This window comes from Micrasema longulum, unplaced genomic scaffold (assembly GCF_059751315.1).
Source record: "Micrasema longulum isolate JH-2025_06_02 unplaced genomic scaffold, ASM5975131v1 h1tg001080l, whole genome shotgun sequence".
Taxonomy (NCBI): domain Eukaryota; kingdom Metazoa; phylum Arthropoda; class Insecta; order Trichoptera; family Brachycentridae; genus Micrasema; species Micrasema longulum.
Genome location: NW_028278268.1, coordinates 329,210 through 353,284, shown reverse-complemented (window position 1 = coordinate 353,284; position 24,075 = coordinate 329,210). Strand labels below are relative to the sequence as shown.

The 24,075-nt window shown below is 39.3% G+C and overlaps 1 protein-coding gene across 1 annotated transcript; it reads left to right on the top strand.

The window, feature by feature from the left end:
• The first annotated feature begins 218 nt into the window (after positions 1–218).
• Positions 219–24,075, top strand: LOC148277142 (uncharacterized). Its single transcript, XM_088233273.1, has 14 exons — positions 219–345; positions 2,386–2,484; positions 2,557–2,768; positions 3,939–4,102; positions 4,249–5,285; positions 7,656–7,897; positions 9,885–11,238; positions 12,692–12,815; positions 14,991–15,041; positions 15,969–16,104; positions 17,639–17,777; positions 18,901–18,976; positions 20,523–20,650; positions 23,919–24,075. Exons 2-14 carry the CDS (start codon positions 2,404–2,406, stop codon positions 24,054–24,056), a joined length of 3,882 nt encoding a protein of 1,293 aa, XP_088089399.1. The 5' UTR covers positions 219–345; positions 2,386–2,403; the 3' UTR covers positions 24,057–24,075.

Below are 24,075 nucleotides of genomic sequence, written 5' to 3'. Positions count from 1 at the left end.
CTCTATTCAGTTTTTTTTTTTACATTTTTACTTGAGAGTAGCCATCTAGTAGAAAATGCTCATGGAGGATTCTGGTTCTATTTCACCCTAAACACTGTATTTTTCATGCGCCTGGAATATGGTAATTCTCTAACCTTTTTCAAGTCGACGTAAAAATAGGTACTTTAAAAGTGAAAGGCAGATTGTTATCAATTTTCAACACTGGCAATAAAATGGTCAAATAATTGTAAACATGGCGTCCGTATTGTGTTCTAGTGTCAATTCTGTGTGATAATTAATGAATTTAGCGTAAATAAAGCTTCCGCCGCCCGAGTGGACGGTCCGTGTAGTTTTTAATATATAGAGGTATGTAAAATATACACTTTCACCGCATTTTCTGACCTTCCGTCGCCAGAAACTCGAAGCAGATGTCCGAAGTTTGACAGGTGTAGAAATGTCATACACCCCCGCCAATTTTTTACGCTAGCATTCAATTGTTTCGCCCATCGCGACATTCATTTGTTTTTTTCTTTATCCCGGTATAAAATATATGCTTTGAGGTAATTAGCCATTGATTTTGTTTCCGGTTTTATTCCTGTATTAATTGTATTATTATTGAAATGAATTTGATTACTTAGGCATTGAGGCTTCATTTGCATAATTATTTACTTACCAATGTTCTTGAGCTAAATTCTCCGCGCGTCACGCCATAACTTCAATCGAGTAATTACCGAGGATATGTTTTCATTTTCCATATGCCATTGCATTAGTACATCAATTGAGGTTATTATTATAGTTTGAAATTACTGAGAAAAATTATGGAACATATTATCGGAGTAAGGAGTGAGCGGAAATCTGACTCGGGCTATTGCTTCTCTGTATAAGGACAGCACAGCATGTGCGATTAGAAAAGGTGATTGACAAACGAACAAATCATCCCGCTGTTTCGCCGTAAGGGTAGGCGGAGAGGTCATGTCCATCTTCAAGTATTGGATTCGGTCATGCCATGTCTTTCTCGGTCTTCTTCTATTTCTGCATCCATGAACATTCGCATTGTAAATATTTTTAGCCGTTCTTTCGCTGTCCATTCGCTCTACACGTCCAAACCGATGCAGCACCCCTTTCTTGATTCTGTCGATAATGCATGTCTCAGCCTTACACAGTTCACGGATCTCGATATTTGTGCACCTATCATACATCATTTAACACACATTCGCCTGAGGGATCGCATTTTGACAGCATTCAACCGACTTTCATAATTATTTTTCCAATTCCTTACTACGTTCCCATAGATTAGAGTTGGCACTAGAACGCAATTGCGAACTCCTAGTTTTGCCTCCTGCGACAAACAACTGCTTGCCAAAGTAGATTTCAGTGCACCGTTCACCCTGTTCCCGGCACTCACCCTCCTTTCCATCCCCAGTAAACATACTTGCCAGATACACAAATTCTTCTACCTGATTCAGAATATCTCCGTTCACGCTGATCTCACATTTAGTTATATTTTCATCCCTTTCAAAAACTATCACTTTGGATTTATCAACGTTCATTAACAAATGACTTTCTTGCATACACCGCAGACTTTTGTTACCAAAAATTGCAGGTCTTCTTTGCTGCTAGCAATCGCACCGTATAAAATGTGTAAAAAAACACCGTTCGAGTGCCATAATCCAGAGGGAAAAAACGGGCATATGTTTCTTTAATTTAATTCATTTATTTAAATATAACATATACATCACAAACATATATTCAATACGTAAATATTATAAAAAAGAAAAAATACATAATAGAGACTCATGTCAAAGTAGTAGGAGAATCCTGCTCCGGAAAACCCCTTCGGATACATGGAACAGATCAACATCCAGAGCGATGTTGTTCAGCGTAGTGATAGCCCTTCCAATGGGAGGGTGCTCCTGTATATCCGAATATGAAACAATCTATGCTGACGCTGTCGTAGGTAATTTTCAGGAACATACAAACCAATTCTCATTATAATCTCAGAATTATCGATCATACCGAGCAACAATGGATAAAAATGTGTAGTCAAATACACATCCTTCTAGTCTCTAAACTGTTGTAGCCGAGCATACCCTGGAGAAACTCGGTCGGGTAGAGCCGAGGATAATACCTGCACTCTCTCATGTAGGGATATCTCCTTTTGGATTTTTTCTTTCATAAGAGAGTACTTCAGTTCGTGTGACCCCCAAATCATCGAGCCATTCTTGAGCCTACTTCGCACCGCGGAGTTGTAAAGAGTTCTCAGTACGTGGGTATTTAGGAAAACCCTGGCAGTACGCAGAACAAATCCTAACATCTTCAATGCTTTAGCACTGATTGTCTCTACGTGTTCATGAAATGTCAGGGTGCTCGCAAATCTAATTATAATTCTTCGTTCTTCTTTCCCAGTAATGCATCGGGCGAAGCATGCAGGCATCCCCTGCTCTGTTTCGTGAGGTCCACAAGCACGCCTGGCTGCACCATGTCTCCGGGCCCGGCCCCGGGAAGGTAAGGTAAGAAATACTCCGAGCGACGGATCCCTCTCGGCTGTTTGCTAAAGCGGTGTGTTCTGCGTTCCAGCTGTGGTGGGTCGTGTTCTGCGTGCACTGCGACCGCTCGCCGTACCTGGAGTTCTACGCGGACGCGGCGGCGGCGGCCGCGCACGCGCCGGCGTGGCGCCAGCCGCTGGCCGCCGCCGTCAGCGTCACGGCCGGCCTGGCGCCGCGCCCGCCCGGCCACCGCCTGCTCGTGCTCACCCCCACCAGCAGCACGACCCTCGCCGCCGCCACGAGGTAAATCCCACTCCGTGATAAGGTCTCCTCGTCTGTTACTCGTATAAATAGCATCGAACGGATCGCTTTTCATGTACAGGGTGTTCTTTAAACCCTGTCACATCCGAAACCACGATGATCAGTATGAGCAAGAAGACATATTAGACTATATTCCCTTATATTCCCTTCTCAAAAATGTCTTCCTTCTGTGTTGCTGTAGGATTTAATGCTTGTAGGTAAAGTATGGGAGCTCCTACCCAGATAGAGATTGACAGAAAAAACAATATTAATACTTCAATGAGGAAGTTCAGTGTTTTTTTTTAAATTTTTTATTTGTTAATAGACTGTTAAACTAAGTCAAAAATTTTTTTTTAAATTTTTATATATCGTATTATCAGCGCTACGATTTTTCAAAGTTTTGTATTTCTGAAATAACTCCGCGTGTAACGTCAGAGGTTCATTTCCGCTTATTCTCATTCAGTTCTTCCTATTGGTCCAGAAGCGATAAACAGACCGGAAATCTTCCATAGCTCTCAGATCATAGGTTGATTCACATGAACCAGTGACGTCATTTAAAGTAGTGCGTTTTTATCAAAGTATTTTTTATTATTTTTTCTGTACATTTTCAAGAAACTTTGTAGTACAATTTAATGCTCTGATTTTTACCCCGCGTAAGAAAACATTTTTTGTATCCAATTTCCAGTAGGGCTGAAGTTCCTCATTGTCAATGTAGGTTAAGTTGTTATTGTAGGTTAGGTGTAAATAATTAATCAATGTAATTTATTAGAACCTGCCGACGAGTTGTAAGTATGCAACTCATCAGGACTTTAATTTAAGACTATTTTGTAAATATTTTTGAAAAATAAATTTATAAAAAAAAAAAAAAAGATATTTATTTCAAGTTGTAGTAAGGCTGACTGACTAACTAAAGTTGTTACGACTTGTTATTGTCCAGTGTTCACTTTACTTCCCAGTGGGGTGTCGAGGTCGCGTACTAATTTCCTCGGCTCTCAGCGATTTGATATCGGCTCGTATCAGCACTTTTGTCATTAGTTGTTTGAATGTTTTGATAATCGATTGTTTTCACACAGGAAATGGATGTTTCGATTTCTTCACTATGAGATGACCATGGGCGTTTATTTTTCAAGTCCTGCGGTGCAATAAATTTGAATACAGTAATGTGTGTCGCAGGGAAGAGATGCGCGACTGGGTGGATACTCTGGCCAACAAGCTGCGTGAGATGAAGATCCTCGGGCCGCGTGAGAACCTGTACACGCGCGCACCCGAGCTGCTGCCGCCTCGCGTGCGCGCTCCCACGCGCGATCCCACCTCGCCGCTGCCCCCGCCACCCACAGGTCTACCAATTTTCATTCTTTCCCTTTGCGTGATCACTTCGCATGCTGTGTAAAGTTTTCCATTCTGCCCACATTTGAACATCCATGTTTCTTCAAAGCACGATTAGTTTCATAATTTTAATATCCTTACTATTTATTTCCCACAGCTGCGCCGAATCAAAGCGTTCAAGAGAACTCGGTGAGGATTCCAAACCCTTCAGAGAGGACGCACAATCCTCCCAGCACCAATCAGAACATATCAGGCAGCAGTCGAGTTAGCTCGAGACGAGATCAAAGCACGCCCACAGGCAGTCCAAACATAGCCTCCGGCAGTCCAATCGTAGTTTCCGGCAGTCCAAACATAGCTTCCAGCACTCCAATTGTAGTTACTGGCAGTCAAAACATAGCTTCTGGCAGTCAAAACATAGCTACCGGTAGTCAAAATGTGGTTACTGGCAATCAAAACGTGGCTATCGTCAGTCAATGTAGTCAAGATGTCTTTGTAAGGAGTCAAAACACACCAGGAAGCAGTCAAGATAACTCAATATGCAGTCAAATTATTCCGAGTCTTCCGCCGAAGACTCGAAATGTAAATCGGGAAAATCCGAACTCATCTGATTGCGGTCGAGTCATCCCGGTCGCAGAGCAAACGCCCACGATTGGACTCGGTCAAAACAACTCGAACGTTAAACAGATTGTCGTCAGTGGCGATCCTAGTCACTCGGATGTTGCGAGCAGGAATGAAAGCGAGCAGAATATCCCAGTGTTTGATGATATTGTTACAGTGGCGAACAACAGTCTGCTCGCAGTCGAAGGAACTCGGAGTCCGACGGTTTCAAAAGACGCGAGCGGCGACCTGATGCAGTTCGAGTACGAGATGTTGAAAACGAGCGAGCGCTACGTCGACGAGAACTTCGACGATCCGTCCAAGACGCGTCAGAACAAGATGGAGGAGGCGTGGAACTGCCAGCTGGACAATTTGGCGGTCGCTTCGCCGGACGCGGAGTTCAACACGTCGTCCAAAACGGCCAAAATATCCGGGATGAGCGTGTGTCTCGTGGATTCGGTCATCAATCGCGACGAAGCGATGAATTTCGCCGAATTCGACGACGAAGTCCCGAAGAATGACGCCGCGTCATCGGCCGGGGGAATCGACGAAGTGGCAACGATCGTCGTCAAGAGAGACTCCAGGGGATACACCCGGGTAATAATTATTTCTTTATTTAACAAATTACGACAGAGATGGGCCACTTTACACACTGTGTAGTTCTCCCTCTGTTGTGGAAAAATCAAGTTCTTAATAACTCCCTAGGGAAGTAATCCAGCCTGTCTGCAAACATTTGGACCCACTCAAAATAATGTTGATACAAAATCTAAGCCACTATAAAATTATCAAAAGTTAACATACAGTAAAACCCCTGTCATTAAAATATAATTATTGTACAAGACCGTACTAAATACACTGCTGAAAAATTGTAAGAACTGTCATAATTGAGGATTATTCATATTTACCAATGATTTAATCAAAATATTTTGTGTTTTTACAAGCAATACTACAATGTCTTATTTTTTATTGAATTAAAAATATTAAATGTTGAAATAATCGTATCTAGGCACTTCACCTTAAAAGCACAAAATAAAATTTTTCATTTACGATTGTTTTTCTGAATATTGAGACATTTTATTTATATGGTATCACTTTTTTTAGTATGGCACCACAAAATTTCTGCTGTCATTTACATCGCTGCAAAACTGTTTCACACTTTTATGATAACTGTCAAAACTATCTCCTTTTCCTCCTCCGTGATTTTGGAGCTGTCCATTAATGGAATTATTGACTAATCTCTCTATAATCTATTTACTATGCACTGGGTATCGCAAATCCGTCTAACTTCTTGACTCTGGATTCTGCCTCTTTTGGGTTTCCCTGCGATTGCCTTTAGTACTTTCATCTCTGACGTTCCGAGCAGTTATTTGGTTTTTCTATTTAGTTTTTCTACTTAGTTTTTCGTATTTTTTATTTTCTCTCCATCTATCCTCGCCTCTGTTGTACACACCGTGATTTGGTCTGACACACGTTTTGTATATCCGAATTATGTTTCCAATAATCGTGTGTTCATTGTACTATACGACATTTCTTAGGCATCCAGATGTTTATGGCTACTTCTTCGGAATTACACTGGCTACGTTTACCACAGAGGGTGGAATACAAACTCTGTCGGCTCATGTATAAGTCACCGCACAACTCTGCTCCGGAATATCCTAGGGAACTCTGCATTTCAGATGAACTAGCTGACAGACATCACATCAACTTCGAAAGGAAAAGTTATTATATCTCTACGCAAACAGCGCACTAAATTTGGCAAACGCGCATTTGCGGTCGCAGGCCCTACGGCATGGAATGCTCTCCCAGCAGAGGTCCAGCACTGTGAGAGTGAAGTGATGTTTCGGAAGAAACTTAAAACCCACTTGTTCTCTAAATCCTTTGAATAAATTCTTAGCATGTGGTTACAAAGTACATTATATTTCTTAAATTAAAAAGTTAAAATTAAATTTGTATCTTTATATAATCACTTTGTAAAGCGCCCTTGAGGTATTATATTACGTAAATGGCACTATATAAGTTATCCATAATAATAATAATTATTATTCTTATCATCTGCATGGCGCGTGATGTTAATGACCTTATCTCCCTTAGTAGCTTCACTCCTTTTTTTTATTCTCAAAAGCTTTTTTTTTAAATATACTTATTCCGCTTGTGTAAGAAAAGGTTTTTGGCGTATATATTGTTGCGCTATATTTAGTTATAAAGGTGCTAAGCTTGCTTTGTTTCTTTGTTGTTCTCAATATGTGTTATTTCCTAAATGTTAATATCATTTATGTCCCGAATTGAGTTGTTCTAACTCCTGAAAAATAAAATAAATAAATAATTGATTTATTTATTTATTAACGGACATTGTCTATGTATACAATTTATAAGGTTTAAATATTACAATAAAAGAATAGTTTAAAACATTAAAAAAAAAAAGAAAGAAGCATTGACAAACATAAGGGACATCGAGACAAGATCTGGACTTATTTATTTAGTGCTCGTTTAAGCCGCTATAAACTTAAACCAAAAAAGTCCAGATCTTGTCTCGAGTTAACAATACGACAAAGACGGGTCATTGGAGAATTTAGGCCATAGTTTATTCTATGCTGATCGATGAACAGTACTTCATTGCTTCTCAATCTACGAGTCGTAGTCGTACATATTTTACACATTTTTTTATTTACCTCGATTTTATTCTCCGTTCACGCGGCGGCGCGCGGCTCGTCTTTTGACGGATCAAACGAGTTATGAAAAAATTTCGACGTAAAACCGGGAATATGAAAAATGTAAAAAACGTGAAAACGTGAAATCGAGGAAAGTAAAAACGAGGTTTTACTGTAATTGAAAATGAGGAACTGGGATCCCGACCGCCTATGCGCTCTGTAGCTGCAAGACGTGTCGCAATATGTTTTATTGCACAGCGCCGTTCAGGTGGATTTTCAGAAAAATGGCTTCATATAAATTATCCTAAATATTTTATAGGTGCTGCGTCCGTTCCGGCAGACGCCGGCTGCCCAGCCCGGCGGCGCGTCCGACGCGAATCGCTACAACCCGCTCAGCGGTCCGGACTGTCCGGATACCGACGACGGAACTCCGAAGAACGCGAACGAGAACGGAGAGGCGGAGCCGTTCGGCGTTTACATTAGCCTGGCCCGGGCGCGGGACGACCATCGCAACCGCGACAGTGACGACAACTCCAACTTGCTGCCGACCGGCCCGTCGAGGTAACGTACCGCCACCGCTGTCCACCTCTCCGCTTCCACTCCCACCGAGTCCACTATATACCATTGTGTCTTTCTACTTTCGTTTATAATAATTTTCTATGTATAAGTATTTCTCCCAAACTCCGGGTATGAACTAAAATTACATCATTGCATAAATAATGTAAATTGTAAATGTACACTATTGGAAGATGTCACTAGTGTAAAATATTTGGGTTTAAAAATAGATAAATTTATGAGATGGAACCTACAAACTGAAGGAATTTCGAATAAAATACAACGTTTGATTCATTTTTTCATACCTTTAAGAAATATACTAAGGATTAAAGAACTAAAACAATTGTATTATGGATTGGTAAATTCAATACTGACGTATGGTCTGATTGGCTGGGGAAGCTGCACTAAAACGACTATGGCTTCAGCAGCTATAGCTCAAAAATCAGTGTTAAGAGTTATATTAAAAAAACCATACCGATACCCGAGTGATTCGCTCTTCAAAGAATTTCAAGTGCTGGATATTCGTCAACAGTATATATTGAGGTCAGTAGCGGTCACACATTGAGATGTGTGACCGCTACTGACCTCAATAGCTGTTGAGACAGGGAAAAATACGCAAGGGTTTGTCATGTTCATAATACCAGACACTCCAATAAGGATCTGATTCTACGGAGAGGCGTCAATACTTTTTTGGCTCAAAGGCAGCAATATTATATAGGCCCGAGGGTATATAACCTTATCCCAGATTCGTGGAAATGTGGTGGGATTGCCAGGCTGAGGAAGGTGTTGACTGCATTCTTGATCCATATTGGTCGGAGGGAGTCGGAGAATTTGTTGTCCGACGTAGAAGGACGTAAGCTGGTTGCTTGTTTTACTAGTAATGACTTAGGATATAGAGATTTTGGTATTATTTATGTGTTCTCTGGATATTCATTGTTTACCTTTAAGACTGAAAAGGCACACAATATGATAAAACTGTAAATACTTTTAAATATCATTATAAAATACATAATTGACTGCCTTAGAACGGGGAAGCCATCCCTAGTTAGGCAGTTTAGATGATCCAACAGCAAAAATAAAAAATATGTATGTTTACTTTTATTACTGAATCAATTTGTTGTATAAATAATTACTTGTATATTGCCGTAATAAATATGTAAAATAATAAAAATAAAAAATAAATAAATAAAGTATGACCTTAAAAATGCCCATTGGGCGTATATATACAGTAAAACCCCTGTTTAAGGTTGTTCAAGGGAGCAACGAAAAAAAGTGTAAAACTGAGGAAAACTTGAAAGTGAGGAAATGAAAAATGTAAAATATAATTATTGTACAAGACTAAACTAAATATACTACAGAAAAATTGTAAGAACTGTCATGATTGGGGATTATTCATGTTTACCAATGATTTAATAAAACATATTTTGTATTCTAGTCGGAGTTCTAGTGCCGACTCTAATGTATGGGAGCGAAGTATGGAATTGGAAAAATGACGATGAAAGTTGGTTGAATGCTGTCGAAATGCGATCCCTCAGGCGAATGTGTGGTAGAACTATGCATGATAGGTGCACAAATGTCGAGATCCGTGAAGTGTGTAAGGCTGAGACATGCATTATTGCCAGAATCAAGAAAGGGGTGCTGCGTCGGTTCGGACATGTAGAGTGAATGGACGGCGAAAGAACGGCTAAAAGGATCTACGATGCGAATGTTGATGGATGCAGAAAACGAGGAAGACCGAGAAAGACGTGGCACGATCGAGTCCATCAAATACTCGAAGATGGACATGTCAAAAGTAGGAATAATCGGCATGCGTGCATGAGAAGATGTATGAATGTAGAGGAAGCGACGTCTGAAATGGCGTGATGGTTTGTTTGTTTGTTGTTGTTTGTTTGTTTGCAATTCATAACTCCCCATCGGGTTGAATCCCCAGTCCTCGTCTACAAAAATATGGACAAACTCAAAATATTGTTGAAATGTGTTTTGTATTTTTTAGACGGAGTGTTCTGAATAGAACGTTGTCAGTGCCGGATTCCGTCGGCTCCGAAGAGATCTTGGACAACTACAGGGGAACCATGGTGCGGAACATTCCGGAGTCTTCCAACGTCACCATCATAACGCTAGTGGACTCGGAACGAACCAATCGCGATCGCAACTCGCTCGAGGAACGCGTTTCAAACGTGCTAAAGGACAATAACAACGATAGCGTCTTTCAAGATGAGAAGCAGACCGCTGTCGATCTGGCTTTCGGCCATGTTCATAACAGCCGAGATGACCCTTCTAACTCTTCGGCGTGCAAAAATAACCTCTGCAAGATCCAAGTCAAGGACACGTTACGGAGGCCTGGTGGTGACAAATCACTCGATTCATCAAACTTGGCATCCGGTGTCTATGAAAGCATCTTCACGCCGTATATTGTATCCAACGCTGCGTCCGATTCACCGCAAAATAGTCGAAAATCAAAGGCGTTCGCGAAACGATCTAACGTTGAAGTATCTGTCAACTCGCGTCATATTGTCAATGTTAATTTTGACGCGAGTTCTCGCGAAATTAACACCATAAGCCGCCTTGAGAACGCTAATAGCAGAAATGCTACCGCTGCAGCGGGAACAGAAACAACCGCAACCGTTCAGGACACAAACGTGATTATTACAGAGCCAAACGCAACTGTTCGAGACACAAACGTGAATGTTGTAGAGCCAAACGCAACCGTTCGAGACACAAACGTGACATTTAGAGAGCCAAATGCAACTGTTCGAGACACAAATGTGAATATTAGAGAGCCAAACGCAACTGTTCGAGACGTAAATGTGAATGTTAGAGAGCCAAATGCACCTGTTCGAGACACAAATGTGATTATTAGAGAGCCAAACGCAACTGTTCGAGACATAAATGTGAATGTTAGAGAGCCAAACTCGATCGATCTCAGAGAGCCAGTCACCATTTCCGATTATGAATTCTTGTCATGGACGAGAAACGGCGGCGAATCGTCGTCGAACATTCGAAGCGCCGAAGACGCGCAAAACGTTTCAGACGATGCCGCCAACGCTTCAAAGAAAAAGAGCGAAACTGATGCGAAACTGCGTCTGTTCACACGCGGACTGACTGATTTGAATATCGTGTCGAAGTTCAAGAAAAAGGCGGTCAAGTCGAGTCAGTTCTACGCGAACGAGGACGCTCCGGCGACGAAGAGAAGCGGCGCTCTGTCCGCAAAGATCAACAACATGTTTGGCAAAAATAAGAACGCGGAGGCAGCAGCCAGGGGGGAGTCTTCGCTGCGCAGGAACTGGTCGGAGCACAATGACAGGACGCAGCCGAGCGTGTCTGTCGTACGAAACACCCCCAACAAGGTACTGCGAAACGTTTCACACTGGTTTATACAGGATGTTTGGTAGATAATTGTCCATGGCTTAAACGGATTGTTTCGTTCTGAATGACATCTCGCTTATATAGAATGTTTAGTTTTTAACGACCTATTGTTTATACAGAATGTTTCTTTTTTTTTCCTTCCTTTTTTCACACTATAACACTCCAGCAGGCCCAATTACAGTGGTGTTTACAGCACAGAACACCCAGGCTAAAGAAAAATCATTTTAATTTTTTGTGCTCTCACCAGGAATCGAACCTGGAACCGTTCTTTTGCAGTGGTTCTAAATGACCTTGTTAAGATTTTTTGGTTCTGAACGACCTATAGTTTATACAGCATGTTTGGTTGTGAGTTACCTTTTTTTTATACAAGTTGTTTGATTTTGAAAATCTTATTTATCAATTTATTAATAACATTGTACATACATTTATCAGGGACACAGTTTATAGTGATACAATCAGGAACAACCCATGCTTTATTGTGTATACAGTATGTTTGGTTTTGAACGACCCATTGCTTATACAGAATGTTTGGTTCTAAATGACCTGCCGTTTATACAGGTTGTTTGGATGAATGACCTATTGGTTATACAGGATGTTTGGTTTTCAACGGCCTATTGCTTATACAGAATGTTTGGTTCTAAATGACCCGGTAACAGCGAACATGTGCTGAAGCCGCTACGAGTGGGGAACAAAAAAAAAATTTTATCACAGAAAAAGAGATATGTGAATCTGATGGTATTCTTTCTCTTGAATTTAAAATATGATATCGATACGTACCCATCATGCAAGGTTTCCAAGAAACCGGCATTTCGAACGTTTTAATACTTTTTGCATTCTTAACTGCACGATATTCAAACATTCCAACTTACCTAGTAACATTTTTGAATGCTCGTCGAGCTGCATTCTCCGCTGGATTTACATTAGTGATCTTATTTGTGGACCCTCAAATACCCCCTCTTTAATTTTCTGATAGTATTTTTTCTGTTGAATTTGAATATGATATCGATATGTCCCCATCACGCAAGGTTTCCAAGAAACAGGCATTCCCAACGTTTTAATAATTTCTGCATTCTTAACTGCACGATATTCAAACATTCCGACTTATCTAGTAACATTTTTGAATGCTTGTTGAGCTGCATTAGTGATCTTATTTGTGGACCCTCAAAAACCCCCTCTTTAATTTTCTGATAGTATTTTTTCTAATGAATTTAAATATGATATCGATAAGTCCCCATCACGCAAGGTTTCCAAGAAACCGGCATTTCAAACATTTTAATACTTTCTGCATTCTTAACTGCACGATATTCAAACATTCCGACTTACCTGGTAACATTTTTGAATGCTTGTCAAAGCTGGTGGATTAATATTAGTGATCTTATTTATGCTGGCCAGTGTTATTTGTAGATATAGTATGTGTAATTTCTGATCTGGCAGGCGGCGAGGCCGCGCCCCCTCGGGGCCGACGGCCCCTCCCCCCGCCGGGCGCCGGCCAATCAGAGCGAAGCGAAGTCCGACAGGAGGCGGAGCAACTCGCTCAGCAGCGCCAACATCGGCTCAGGTAATGGATTCAACAATATTTAGAGTGTGTCCTGATTTTCGATTCAATTCATTTATTTAAATATAACATAAAAAAGAAAAAAAAACATGAAAATGACAAGGGATGTTGTTCAGCGTAGCGATAGCCCTTCCAACGGCAGGGTGCTCCTGGCTATCGGAATATGAAACAATCTATGCTGACGCTGTCAGTTAATTATCAGGTAATTATCAGAAACTTGCAAACCAATGCTCCTCATAATCTCAGGATTATCGACCATACCGCGTAGCAATCGATGAAACTGTCTAGGCAAATACACATTCCTTCTAGTCTCTAAACTGTTGTAGCCGAGCATACCCTGGAGAAACTCGGTTAGGTATAGATAATACAGTAAATTACTTGGCTTCATTAACAGAATATCCTCTGATTTTACTCATGTCCGTACAATCAAAACTCTTTATTGCTCGACTGTTCGCCCTCTTCTAGAATATGCCTCCTAGAATAGTGGGCTGGTCTCCATTCTATGTCAATCGCATAAATCACATGAATCAGTCCAACATCGCTTGCTTCGAAAAATAGCGTGGATGCTCGGACTAGAGAGAGATAATTATTCTTATGCTGAAATAGAGTCAATGTTAAATATTTCTAGTCTACAAAAACGTAGAACTAATATTGACTCCATATATATGTTCGGCATACTAAATGGTATAATCGATGTTCCATCATTACTGGGAAAAGTCAAATTCAATATTCCGACTCGTAGATTGAGAAGCAATGAAGTACTGCATCGATCAGCATAGAACAAACCATGGCCTTAATTCTCCAATGACCCGTCTTTGTCGTATTGTTAACTCGAGACAAGATCTGGACTTTTTTGGTTTAAGTTTACAGCGGCTTAAACGAGCACTAAATAAATAGTCCAGATCTTGTCTCGATGTCCCTTATGTTTGTCGATGCTTCTTTTCTTTTTTGAAATTTTTTAAACTACCTATTCTTTTATTGTAATATTTAAACCTTATAAATTGTATACACGGACAATGTCCGTTAATAAATAAATAAATAATACCCGCACTCTCTCATGTAGAGATATCTCAAAAACTTCCATTGGATTTTGTCTATCATAAGAGAGTACTTCAGTTCATGTGGCCCCCGAATCATCGAGCCACTCTCAAGCCTACTTCGCACCGAGGAGTCGTAAAGAGTTCTCAGTACGCGGGTATTTACGAAAACCCTGGCAGTACGCTGAACAAATCCTAACATCTTCAATGCATCACCACTGATTGTCTCCATGTGTTCGTGAAATGTCAGGGTGCTCGTAAATCTGCTGTTTGTAGACAGGCCGGATTTCACTCCCTGTGAGCAATCAAGATCGAAGTATACCAACAATGTTTCGAGAACAATGTCCAAATTTTTGTAGACAAGGACTGGATTCAACCCCCTAGGGAGCTGTTAATATTAACATATTACAACAACAATGTTTGAGTATGTCCAAATGCTTGCGGACTGGCTGGATTTTCTCCCTAGGGAGTTGTTCATATTTAAATTTATTAGTCAACAGATAGCTGGTGCTATCTTCGGCCCTACGGAATGGAACGCTCTCCCAGCAGAGGTGCGAGGCTGTGAAAGTGAAGTGATGTTTCGGAAAAAACTTAAAACCCACTTGTTCTCTAAATCATTTGAATAAATCCGTAGCATGTGACAGCAAAATAAATTGTTTTAGTTAAATTACAAATTTAAAAGCTTCAATTAAATTAATTTAACAATAGAATCACTTTGTAAAGCGCCCTTGAGGTATTTTATTACGAAAATGGCGCTGTATAAGTTATCCATAATAATAATAATATGTATAATATACCCTTTGTATATTTTATAAAAAATAAAGTAGAATTATAATCCAATAAACTTGTTTTATTTTGGATACATTACCAAATTAAATGCAGATTTGCCGTTTGTGTTAGTAAAATAAAAATATCAAAAACAACTACGGGACGAGAACATGCAGGAGCCGGCAGCCGATGGAGACGCTCGGAGGCTGTCGTGGACACCACACGCTCCAACTAGGGAGCGGACGTGGGCGATGACGATGCGATTTCGTAGGCCCCGGAGCGTGGCCTGATCGCCTCATTTGCTTCGCTGCGATCGGTGTTCGGACGCAGGGCCCTGTGCGCGATAGGCGTCATAGATGGCACGAGCCAAGATAGAGTTCTGCGTCGCCGAGCGCTCCTCTGCCGGCCCCGTCCAAGAAGCAATGTAAGTTCATGCAGCCTCGATTATTTATTTGATCGGTGAAGAATAAAAGTACAAAAGTGATGGTATTGATTTATTTATTTGTATATTTACAGACATTGTCCATTTATACAATTCATAGGCGGCCTCCGTGGCGTAGTGGTCAAGACGCTTAACTCACGCACGGAAGGTTCCGGGTTCGATTCCCGGTGAGAACACAAAAATTTCAATTAGATTTTTCTCAAGCCTGGGTGTTTTGTGATGTAATTCAATACTTCAAATCAACCATGTCAGGAATTGAATCTCAGACCTCTTGCGGGAATTGAAGGAATACAGATGTTCAAATATGGACAGAATGGTGAATGTTACACAGTTTGTAAAGTGGCCACTTAAACCAGCCAATGACAGGTCATACGTCCTGTAGATGCCTAGACTTCTATATCACCTTCTCTAAAATGTTCGTCATCTCTGTTGTAATATGTTAATGTTAACAGCTCTCCGGGGAGTTGAATCCAGTCCTTGTCTACAAAAATTTGGACAAACTCAATATATTGTTGTATTATTAGTAGTATTTATTATAAGAAATTGTATTTACCGTTGTTAAAAAGGACTGCTTAAGTCCGTTGATAAATAAATGAGCCCTGTAAATGCCTCGACTACCACATTTCCTTATCGAAATGTTTTCTCTCCGTAGTGACGAGTTTTTTTTGTTTTTTTTGTTTTTTTAATTTTAAAACTAATATTTGCGTTCTTATGATTTACCCAAATATTTAATTTTGAGGGTCATTTTCAACGAGTAAATAACTCACTATTAGAAAATGGGAATCAAGTTGGGGTTGAGTAGGATTCGAACCACGGACCTTTATCACGGTCCGTGAGTCCGAGACACTAGCCACAGGACCACAACCCGATTCAAATTTGAATGATTTATTTGTTTACGTTCTGTTCCAGTCCTCTCGCTGCGGGAGCAGCAGGTGCGGCGGATGCGCACGGAGCAGGCGCACGACGCGGGCGTGCGGCTGCTGCTGCGCGCCGCGGACAAGCCCGACCACGCGGTGGCGCTCGTGGACGCCTACGGAGCGGTGTGGTGAGACCTTAGTATCGTCGGCATGCTCTCTATCTAGATCTGATCTGATGTAACGGGATGAAAGTATGACTAAATGCGAGGTCAGCGTGAACGGAGATATTCTGAATCAGGTAGAGGGATTTGTGTATCTGGGAAGCATGTTTATGAGGGATGGAAATACAGATACGACAGATAAATGACCGAATCTTTATAGTAGTTCAATTAAACAAACGCATATTTTGCTCATTTGGCTCATTTAGGTCATCATATCCCCGCATCTTTTGCATCTTCGGATCATTTGTGTCTTCATATCTTTCCTATCATTTGTGTCTTCACATCTTTCCTATCATTTGTGTCTTCACATCTTTCCTATCATTTGTGTCTTCACATCTTTCCTATCATTTGTGTCTTCACATCTTTCCTATCATTTGTGTCTTCACATCTTTCCTATCATTTGTGTCTTCACATCTTTCCTATCATTTGTGTCTTCATATCTTTCCTACAATTTGTGTCTTCACATCTTTCCTATCATTCGTTTCTTAATTTCTTTCGGATCTCTAGCTCGTTAGTTCTTTGTTCACTCGAGCTCTGTGCGAGTGCGAGATAAAAGCTAGATTTCTGCATGTCTTGCAGCTACAAAACGAATGAATGTTTGAAATTCTAGCACTCTTATACTGCTTGAAATAATTTTACAGTAAAACCCCCTTTTTACGTTTTTCAAGGGAGCAAGCAAAAAATGTGTAAAACTGAGGAAAGCGCTAAAGTTAGGAAATGAAAACTGTTTTTAAAATATAGGAACTACATCAAAATAAAATTGATTTGCTACACTATAGTGTACGTGTACTTCCAGAAAAATTGTAATAACGGTGATAAGTGGAAATTGACAATTTAAAAAAAATAAAAAAATCAATTATAGTATCCTTGATATGTGGTATGCAGTGTCAATCGGTCACAACCCCAACAAATGAGATGGATTAGGAAGGGATGCCACTAACCTTATCTTCATTCTTGATGGAATTGCTGTGGTTCGTCACTTGCGAGCGGCACCAACCCTAGGGCAGGCCCCCGATCTGAAGCTCAACACTGGTCCGGTGGAAACAAAGTTTATGATGCAGCACACGTTCAACAAAATAAACGGGCGATATACGACACGAGGTCTTAATGTGGCGGGTGATCAAAGGATACTGAGGTGGGAAGTGAACAGTGGTTGTGGGTAAAGGATGTAGAAGTTGTGACAATACTTGACCAATGCATACCCACATAATTCGCAACCAGCGGGGAAACAAGTAAAATATTTTTTTTTATGTAATAACTTTGAAAATTAGCTACAGTATGTATGTATAGGCGGCCTCCGTGGTGTAGTGGTCAAGACGCTTGACTCACGCACGGAAGGTTCCGGGTTCGATTCCCGGTGAGAACTCAAAAATTAAAATGAGATTTTTCTCAAGCCTGGGCTCTGTGATGTAATTCACCACTGTAATTAGGCCTCCTGGCCTGTTGTGGTGCAAAAAAAAAAAAATGTAAAATGTAAAATCAGCGTCGATATCCCTTCCAGGGTCGCCGGTTGGAAGCAGCGATCGCACCCGCTGCTGTACAACGCTCTGCACATCGGCGACCGGCTGGTGTCCGTCAACGGCTCCGTCGTGACCTGCGCTCGAGCGGCCAGGAAGGCCCTGTCGCAGGGGCAAGGGCAGGTAATTCCGGCTCGTGGACCAAAAAAACTTTTTATTTCAAGTTATCGGAAAGCCGACAGACAATTATAAAATTACTTGCGGACCTGACAGACGTTGTCCTGCCCAAAAGTTGGCTTGCCCGCTATTAGCTGGTTCGCTAAACGTTTTTTTCAATATTCGAATTCTCGATAAAGTGACATTTGACATTGAGTCGAAATTTCAATCTTTTCGTTTTGTCATTGTGTGATTTACTGTTGCCCGAAGAAAAATATAAAAAAGGGAAATATCACTATTAATATTCAAATATTGAATTTCAGTAGGTACCTAGGTACTTTTGTATGGTTAAAATACAAAACATAAAATACATATTTTTTAAATACAGAATTGGTTTTGCCAGACAAAATGTCTAACTCTGCTCTTCTAACAATAGGGGTGCACTAAAGTGCAAAGTAAATAAATTAAGGATTGCGGTTTTTAAAAATGAATCAGATGTCGGTTAATATTATTTTAGTATAACCAAAAATCCAGTAAAAACAAACAAATTGGTAGAAATTATAAGGAATTTAAGGAAAGAATCTGATCTGAGACCCACAAAAAAGTAATGAAAATAACATCTTCCCAATATTTGAGTATATGCATTCTCGACTAATGCAACCCTGGTAGGTCAATGAATTAAACATTACGCTCCTAACCCTTTTTTCTACTTAATGAATTGAAGATTTTAAGATCTGCAAACATTACGCAGCACAAAGCTCATTATACTGCAAAAAAGTGCACATAAATCGGTTAAGCCGTTTAGTGACAGTTTAGTGACATCACACGTACAGAAGAATTATCTAAGACACTGTCTATTTGTCAACTGTCTTTTGTATCAACAATGTTTCGCGTATGTCCAAATGTTTGCAGACAGGCTAGATTTCCTCCCTAGGGAGTTATTTAGGTCCAAGTTTGTTGCACTAGTGCAATAATTCCCTCTCTATAGAGGGAAAACTTTTTTGAGAAGGGAATATATGGGAGGAGTCAAGGCATTTACAGGGCTTATGACCTGTCATTGGCTGGTTTAAGTGACCGCTTTACACACTTTCAGGCGCTGCCTGGTATCTCCATCTTTGTTGTAATATATTAAGAAATGCTCGGTTCGCAGGTGGAGCTGATTATAAAAAGGGTCCCCCACGGAAGGATTTTCGCATTGAAAAGGGACGCAGACAAGCAGGATTTGGGTAAGAAACCTTTTCTACCGAGTGCCGTGCGGACTGAGGAGGAATACATTTCTGCATGTGGAACAGAACCCTAACGCTGGACGAGTCGCGCCCCCCCGTTTAGAGCGCCCCAAGGCTGAATGCGTCAAACTGATTAAAACGGCTTTAAAGATTTTAACATTTGCAATTTTTGACCACAGATCAATATAAAATATTAGATCACAGATTACAAAAATGTCGAATCGTGAGATTATGCGTGAGCAAGAAACCGTTATTTTTTAATTACTCAATTAACAAAGCACCTAAGGTGCATAGGGCACTGCATTGGTACACCAATCGCAGTGTATATTGATCATTTTTGTTACACGAAGGTAAGACGATCAGTCTTACGCTTCAGATACCTGCCCAGGACCATGAAATATTTGTGAAACCACGCTTTTAAATAAATATTTCATTCTTAACTCATGCCCCAACGCTCAGCCGTGGCCAATGCGTATTTAGTCGTTGTTTAACCGTCAGCCGGTTTTGACATGAGCTTGATATTTGATTTGAAACCCAAATACCATTATTTTTTTATTACTCAATTAACAAAGCACCTAAGGTGCATAGGGCACTGCATTGGTACACCAGTGTATATTGATCATTTTTGTTACACGAAGGTAAGACGATCAGTCTTACGCTTCATATACCTGCCCAGGACCATGAAATATTTGTGAAAACACGCTTTTAAATAAATATTTCATTCTTAACTCATGCCCAAACGCTCAGCCGTGGCCAACGCGTATTTAGTCGTTGTTTAACCGTCAGCCGGTTTTGACATGAGCTTGATATTTGATTTGAAACCCAAATGCCCGATTGTGGCATTTGGTGTGGCGTGTGTAAAAACTGTTCGGATAAAAGGAACAAAGATGGTGTAACCTTTCGTTGATAAGTAGGAAGTAGGTAGGTACTTGTTAACGATTAAATTCCAAATTTAAAAATAATTCGTATTCAAATATTTATTTCAAATAGGTACCTAGGTGTTTGTTTATGGTTGAATTCTAAAAGTTTAAATAATTAATGTTCAAATATAGAATTCTTTTTGCAAATGTCAAACTCTGCTCTTCTCACCAATAGGGGTGCATTTTATTTAGGAATGAGTTTTCAAACATGTATCGAATGTCAGTTAATATTATTTCAGTATTACCAAAACTACAGTAAAAAGAAATAAATGGGTACAAATTATAAGGACGTAATCTTATTGGGATTGATAAAAAAAAAATTGTTTGTAAACATTAAAAAATATTTTTTTTATACACAAAAATAATAACGTCCTTCCAATTTTGTTATACATGCATTCTCGGCGAATGCATCCCTGGTGAACGATGAAAAAAACATTTACGCTCCTAACTTTTTTTCCTCTCAATAAATTTTTTTTTTTTGAGCTATAAACATGCTCATGGCAAAGATTTACATTTCGCTGAAAACCGCACGAAAATCGGTCCAGTAGTTTTTCAGTCTCTCGAGGACTCGCATACGAACGTCGCCTTTTATATATGTGGATTTGAAATGTCGTTTCTGTCGCCAGGTCTGCTCCTCGAAGGGCCCACGTTCAGCGGGCTGGTCGCAGACAGCGTCGCCCACAGGGCGGGCGTCCCCGGCTCGGGGACGCTCACCGAGGTCAACGGGCGGCCGCTCAACTTGCTGATGAAGAAGGTAACGGCCGAGGAGGGACCTCCCCACTGTCGCTTCCTCGCAATACTGATTGGGCGGATTTGTATACAGTAAAACCTCGTGTCTACATTCCTCAATTTTACGTCTTGCCGCTTTTTACGCCGAAATGTTAAGGTCCCATTTTTTTCCACACATTCTCATTCAAATTTCCCCCCAATGTTTTTCATAACCCGGCTTTACTTTGAAAAATTTTCGAAACTCATTCAATCCGTCGAAAGACGTCGAGCCGCGCGCCGCCGCGTGAATGGAGAATAAAATCGAGGCAAATAACAAAACGTGTCAATTATTGTCTCGAACTAAATTCCAAGTAGGTGCAGTGTAATTGACCATTTTGTTTAAGTGTCCAATTTGACATTTTACTCAGTTGTGACATGCAGTTGACGCATGTTTAGGAGGAATAAAATCTTTACATCATTAAATTACGACGCAGAAAGTTTGGCAATAGAAATATTATTTGAAGTTATAAACACAATGTGAAAAGAAGATATTTAAACATCTATCATAAAAGTGTGAAACATTTTGGCCGCGATGTAAATGGCAGTTGAAATTCTGTGTTACCATACTTAAAAAAGAAATACCATATAAATAAAATTTCCCAATATTTAGGGGAAAAACCTTTGCATAAAAAAAAAATACAAACAATGTAAAAGTATAAATAAATATACAGTTAAACCCCTGTTTTACGTTTTTCTAGAGAGCAACAAAAAAAGTGTAGAACCGAGGAAAACACTCTTTAGAAAACACTTTTGAGGAAATGATAAATGTATGGAAAAAATGAAATTACATAAAAATATATTTATTGTACTAGACTAAACTAAATATACTGCAGAAAAATTGTAAAAAGTACCATATTTGGGGATTATCAATATCTACCTAAGATTTCATTAAATATATTTTGTATTTTTTTAATCAAAGCTGTGTTTTTTTTATTGAATTAAAAAAAAAAAACTTTAAAACACAGATACAAAAATTTGAATTTGCATAAAATAACATACAATATTTTTTCCCCTAAATGTTGGGAAATTTTATTTATATGTTATCACTTTTTTTCTATGGCATCACTAAAAACAACTGTCATATAGATCGCGGAAAAATTGTTTCCACTTTTATGACAACTTTTTAAACCATCTTTTTTATAACATTAACTAAATAACCTCACCTAACCTAACCCTAAAGAAAGACACTTAAACTAAAAATTAAATTACACTGCACCTGCTTTGAATTTAGGTTAAGACAATTATTAGTTGTCTCCTTTTTTATTCTTCATTCGCGCGGCACACGCGGTGGCGCGCGGACCGCGGCATCATTGTTACATTTTTTTTTTTTTTTTTACACATCAAATGAATTCCGAAAAATTTTAAACGTAAAACCGGGGTGATGAAAAACGTTGATTGGGGGGAATATTTGTATGAGAATGTATGACGAAAAATAGGTCCTGGACATTTCGGTGTAAAAAGCGGTAAAACGAGGTTTTACTGTATATCGAGGGAGCTAGTTCTGATTGGGAATCTTAAGATAATTTTTATTGAAGCTTTTTGTGCTATGAGGAATTCCACTGTTTTCTACTTTTTTTTTCTATTAGCGTACTATTTAACTAAGTAAAAAAAAAAAATATATATATTTATATTTTGTGCGTTATTTACAAAGATATGATTTTTTAAAGTTACATTTATCAAATACCGCGCCAAATGACTGTACTCAGTGTGTGTGAGAAACGGTTGGCGTTCTTACTTTCACTGACCTGACAAGAATCTATGGAATATTGCTTCGATTACTTCATTTAGTTGATCTTAATTTGCTCATTTCTACGTTATGGTTGTTTTTACGAACGTTTCGATTTAGAAAAACCTAGAAAGTTGACATAATCTCTGGTTGAAATGTCAAATTATACAAATTATACTCTTTTTTTTCTATGGTCAAAACGTTCCTTAAAAGGTGCGGGGGCTTTAGAGCGGAAACCGGAAATACTACACGTAGATATAAGGAGTGACGTCATTATTTACGATTTTAAAATGAATACTATTTTTATCATTTTTTATTTATTTTTGCGTGCGTTTTTGAGATATTTCATCCTACTTCAAAATTTTTAAATATTCACGTGTACACGAAAACATTTTTAAAATTTAATTCCGGGTTGGGCTGGAATTCCTCATTATTATTTGCTTGATCAGTGTGTCCTATGGATTTGAAACTCTAGATATTTCAATAATACGAACAAAAGCATGAAAACATTAGGTTTCCTGCTTCGCACTGTAAAAGATTTAATTTTATTAGAAGATCGTAGAAAAATAAATGACCTCCTTTTTTTATTTTAAATTTTAAATTCGGAGCTCGAATGTTGTGAACTCCTGAATCTCATTAACTTCAAAATACCTAATCGAGTCACTAGAAGTACGGAGTTGTTTGCAACTACGAGTACATACGCAGCCACTAACTACGCACGACACTCTCCCATTCCGCGTTTACATTCCTTAGCCAACAAATTTACTTGCGATGTAGACATTTTAAATACGACAATTATCCATTTTAAAACGTTCTTAAATGCACTGTTTGAAACTAATTATTAATGTCGTAATAAAACTTTCTTTTTCATACAATTCTTTCTCTGTTTTTGATGTGTATTATTATTATCTTATCTCTTTCTGATATTAATTTATCAAGTATTTTTGTGTACCGTATATTATATTATTTTCACATATATACTCACTGTTAACTAATTTTCATTATTTGTTTTTAACAATAATTTGTTGATACCATTTTTTATACTTAAGTATTTGAAAATGTATTTATTTTTTTGTTTGAATTCTTTACAAGTTATTTACAATTTGCTTTTTAATTCAATTACTTTTATTATATCCATTTAAATTTTTTTTTCTTTTTTACTATGTAAAGTTTCACTTTTTATTTTGCATGGCAGTATGCTTCTTATTGTTTCTAAATGTATACAAAAAAGCGTTGTTTATCTTTTAAATTTTTACGCACTATGTCTGTACTAACCTGTATATTTTTTGTAAATGCCCCTGGGGCGTATTGTAAAATTAAATAAATAAAATAAAATAAATAAATACTACTGTAACATTCACAATGTATAAAGTCAGAATACTGTTCCATCATTCGGGGGACCGGGTTCAAAAGCGATTTTTGTGATACTTCGTCTGTATCTTCCCATCGTAATCTTCAGGGTCTTCTTTGCCGCTTTCACATTCCGAATTGCCCAAACTGCCGCCTTTAACGCTGTCACTGTTCGCAGGGGGACAGCCAGGTCCGCGACCGCCTCAACTCCGTGGGCCGGGACGTCTCCGTCCTCATCCAGCCGGCGGAGTTCGTGAGCCTCCTCAGGAGCGCGCTCAAGGCCGTGCGCGGGCACAAGGACTACATCGTGCAGTGAAAATAACATTACAAACAAA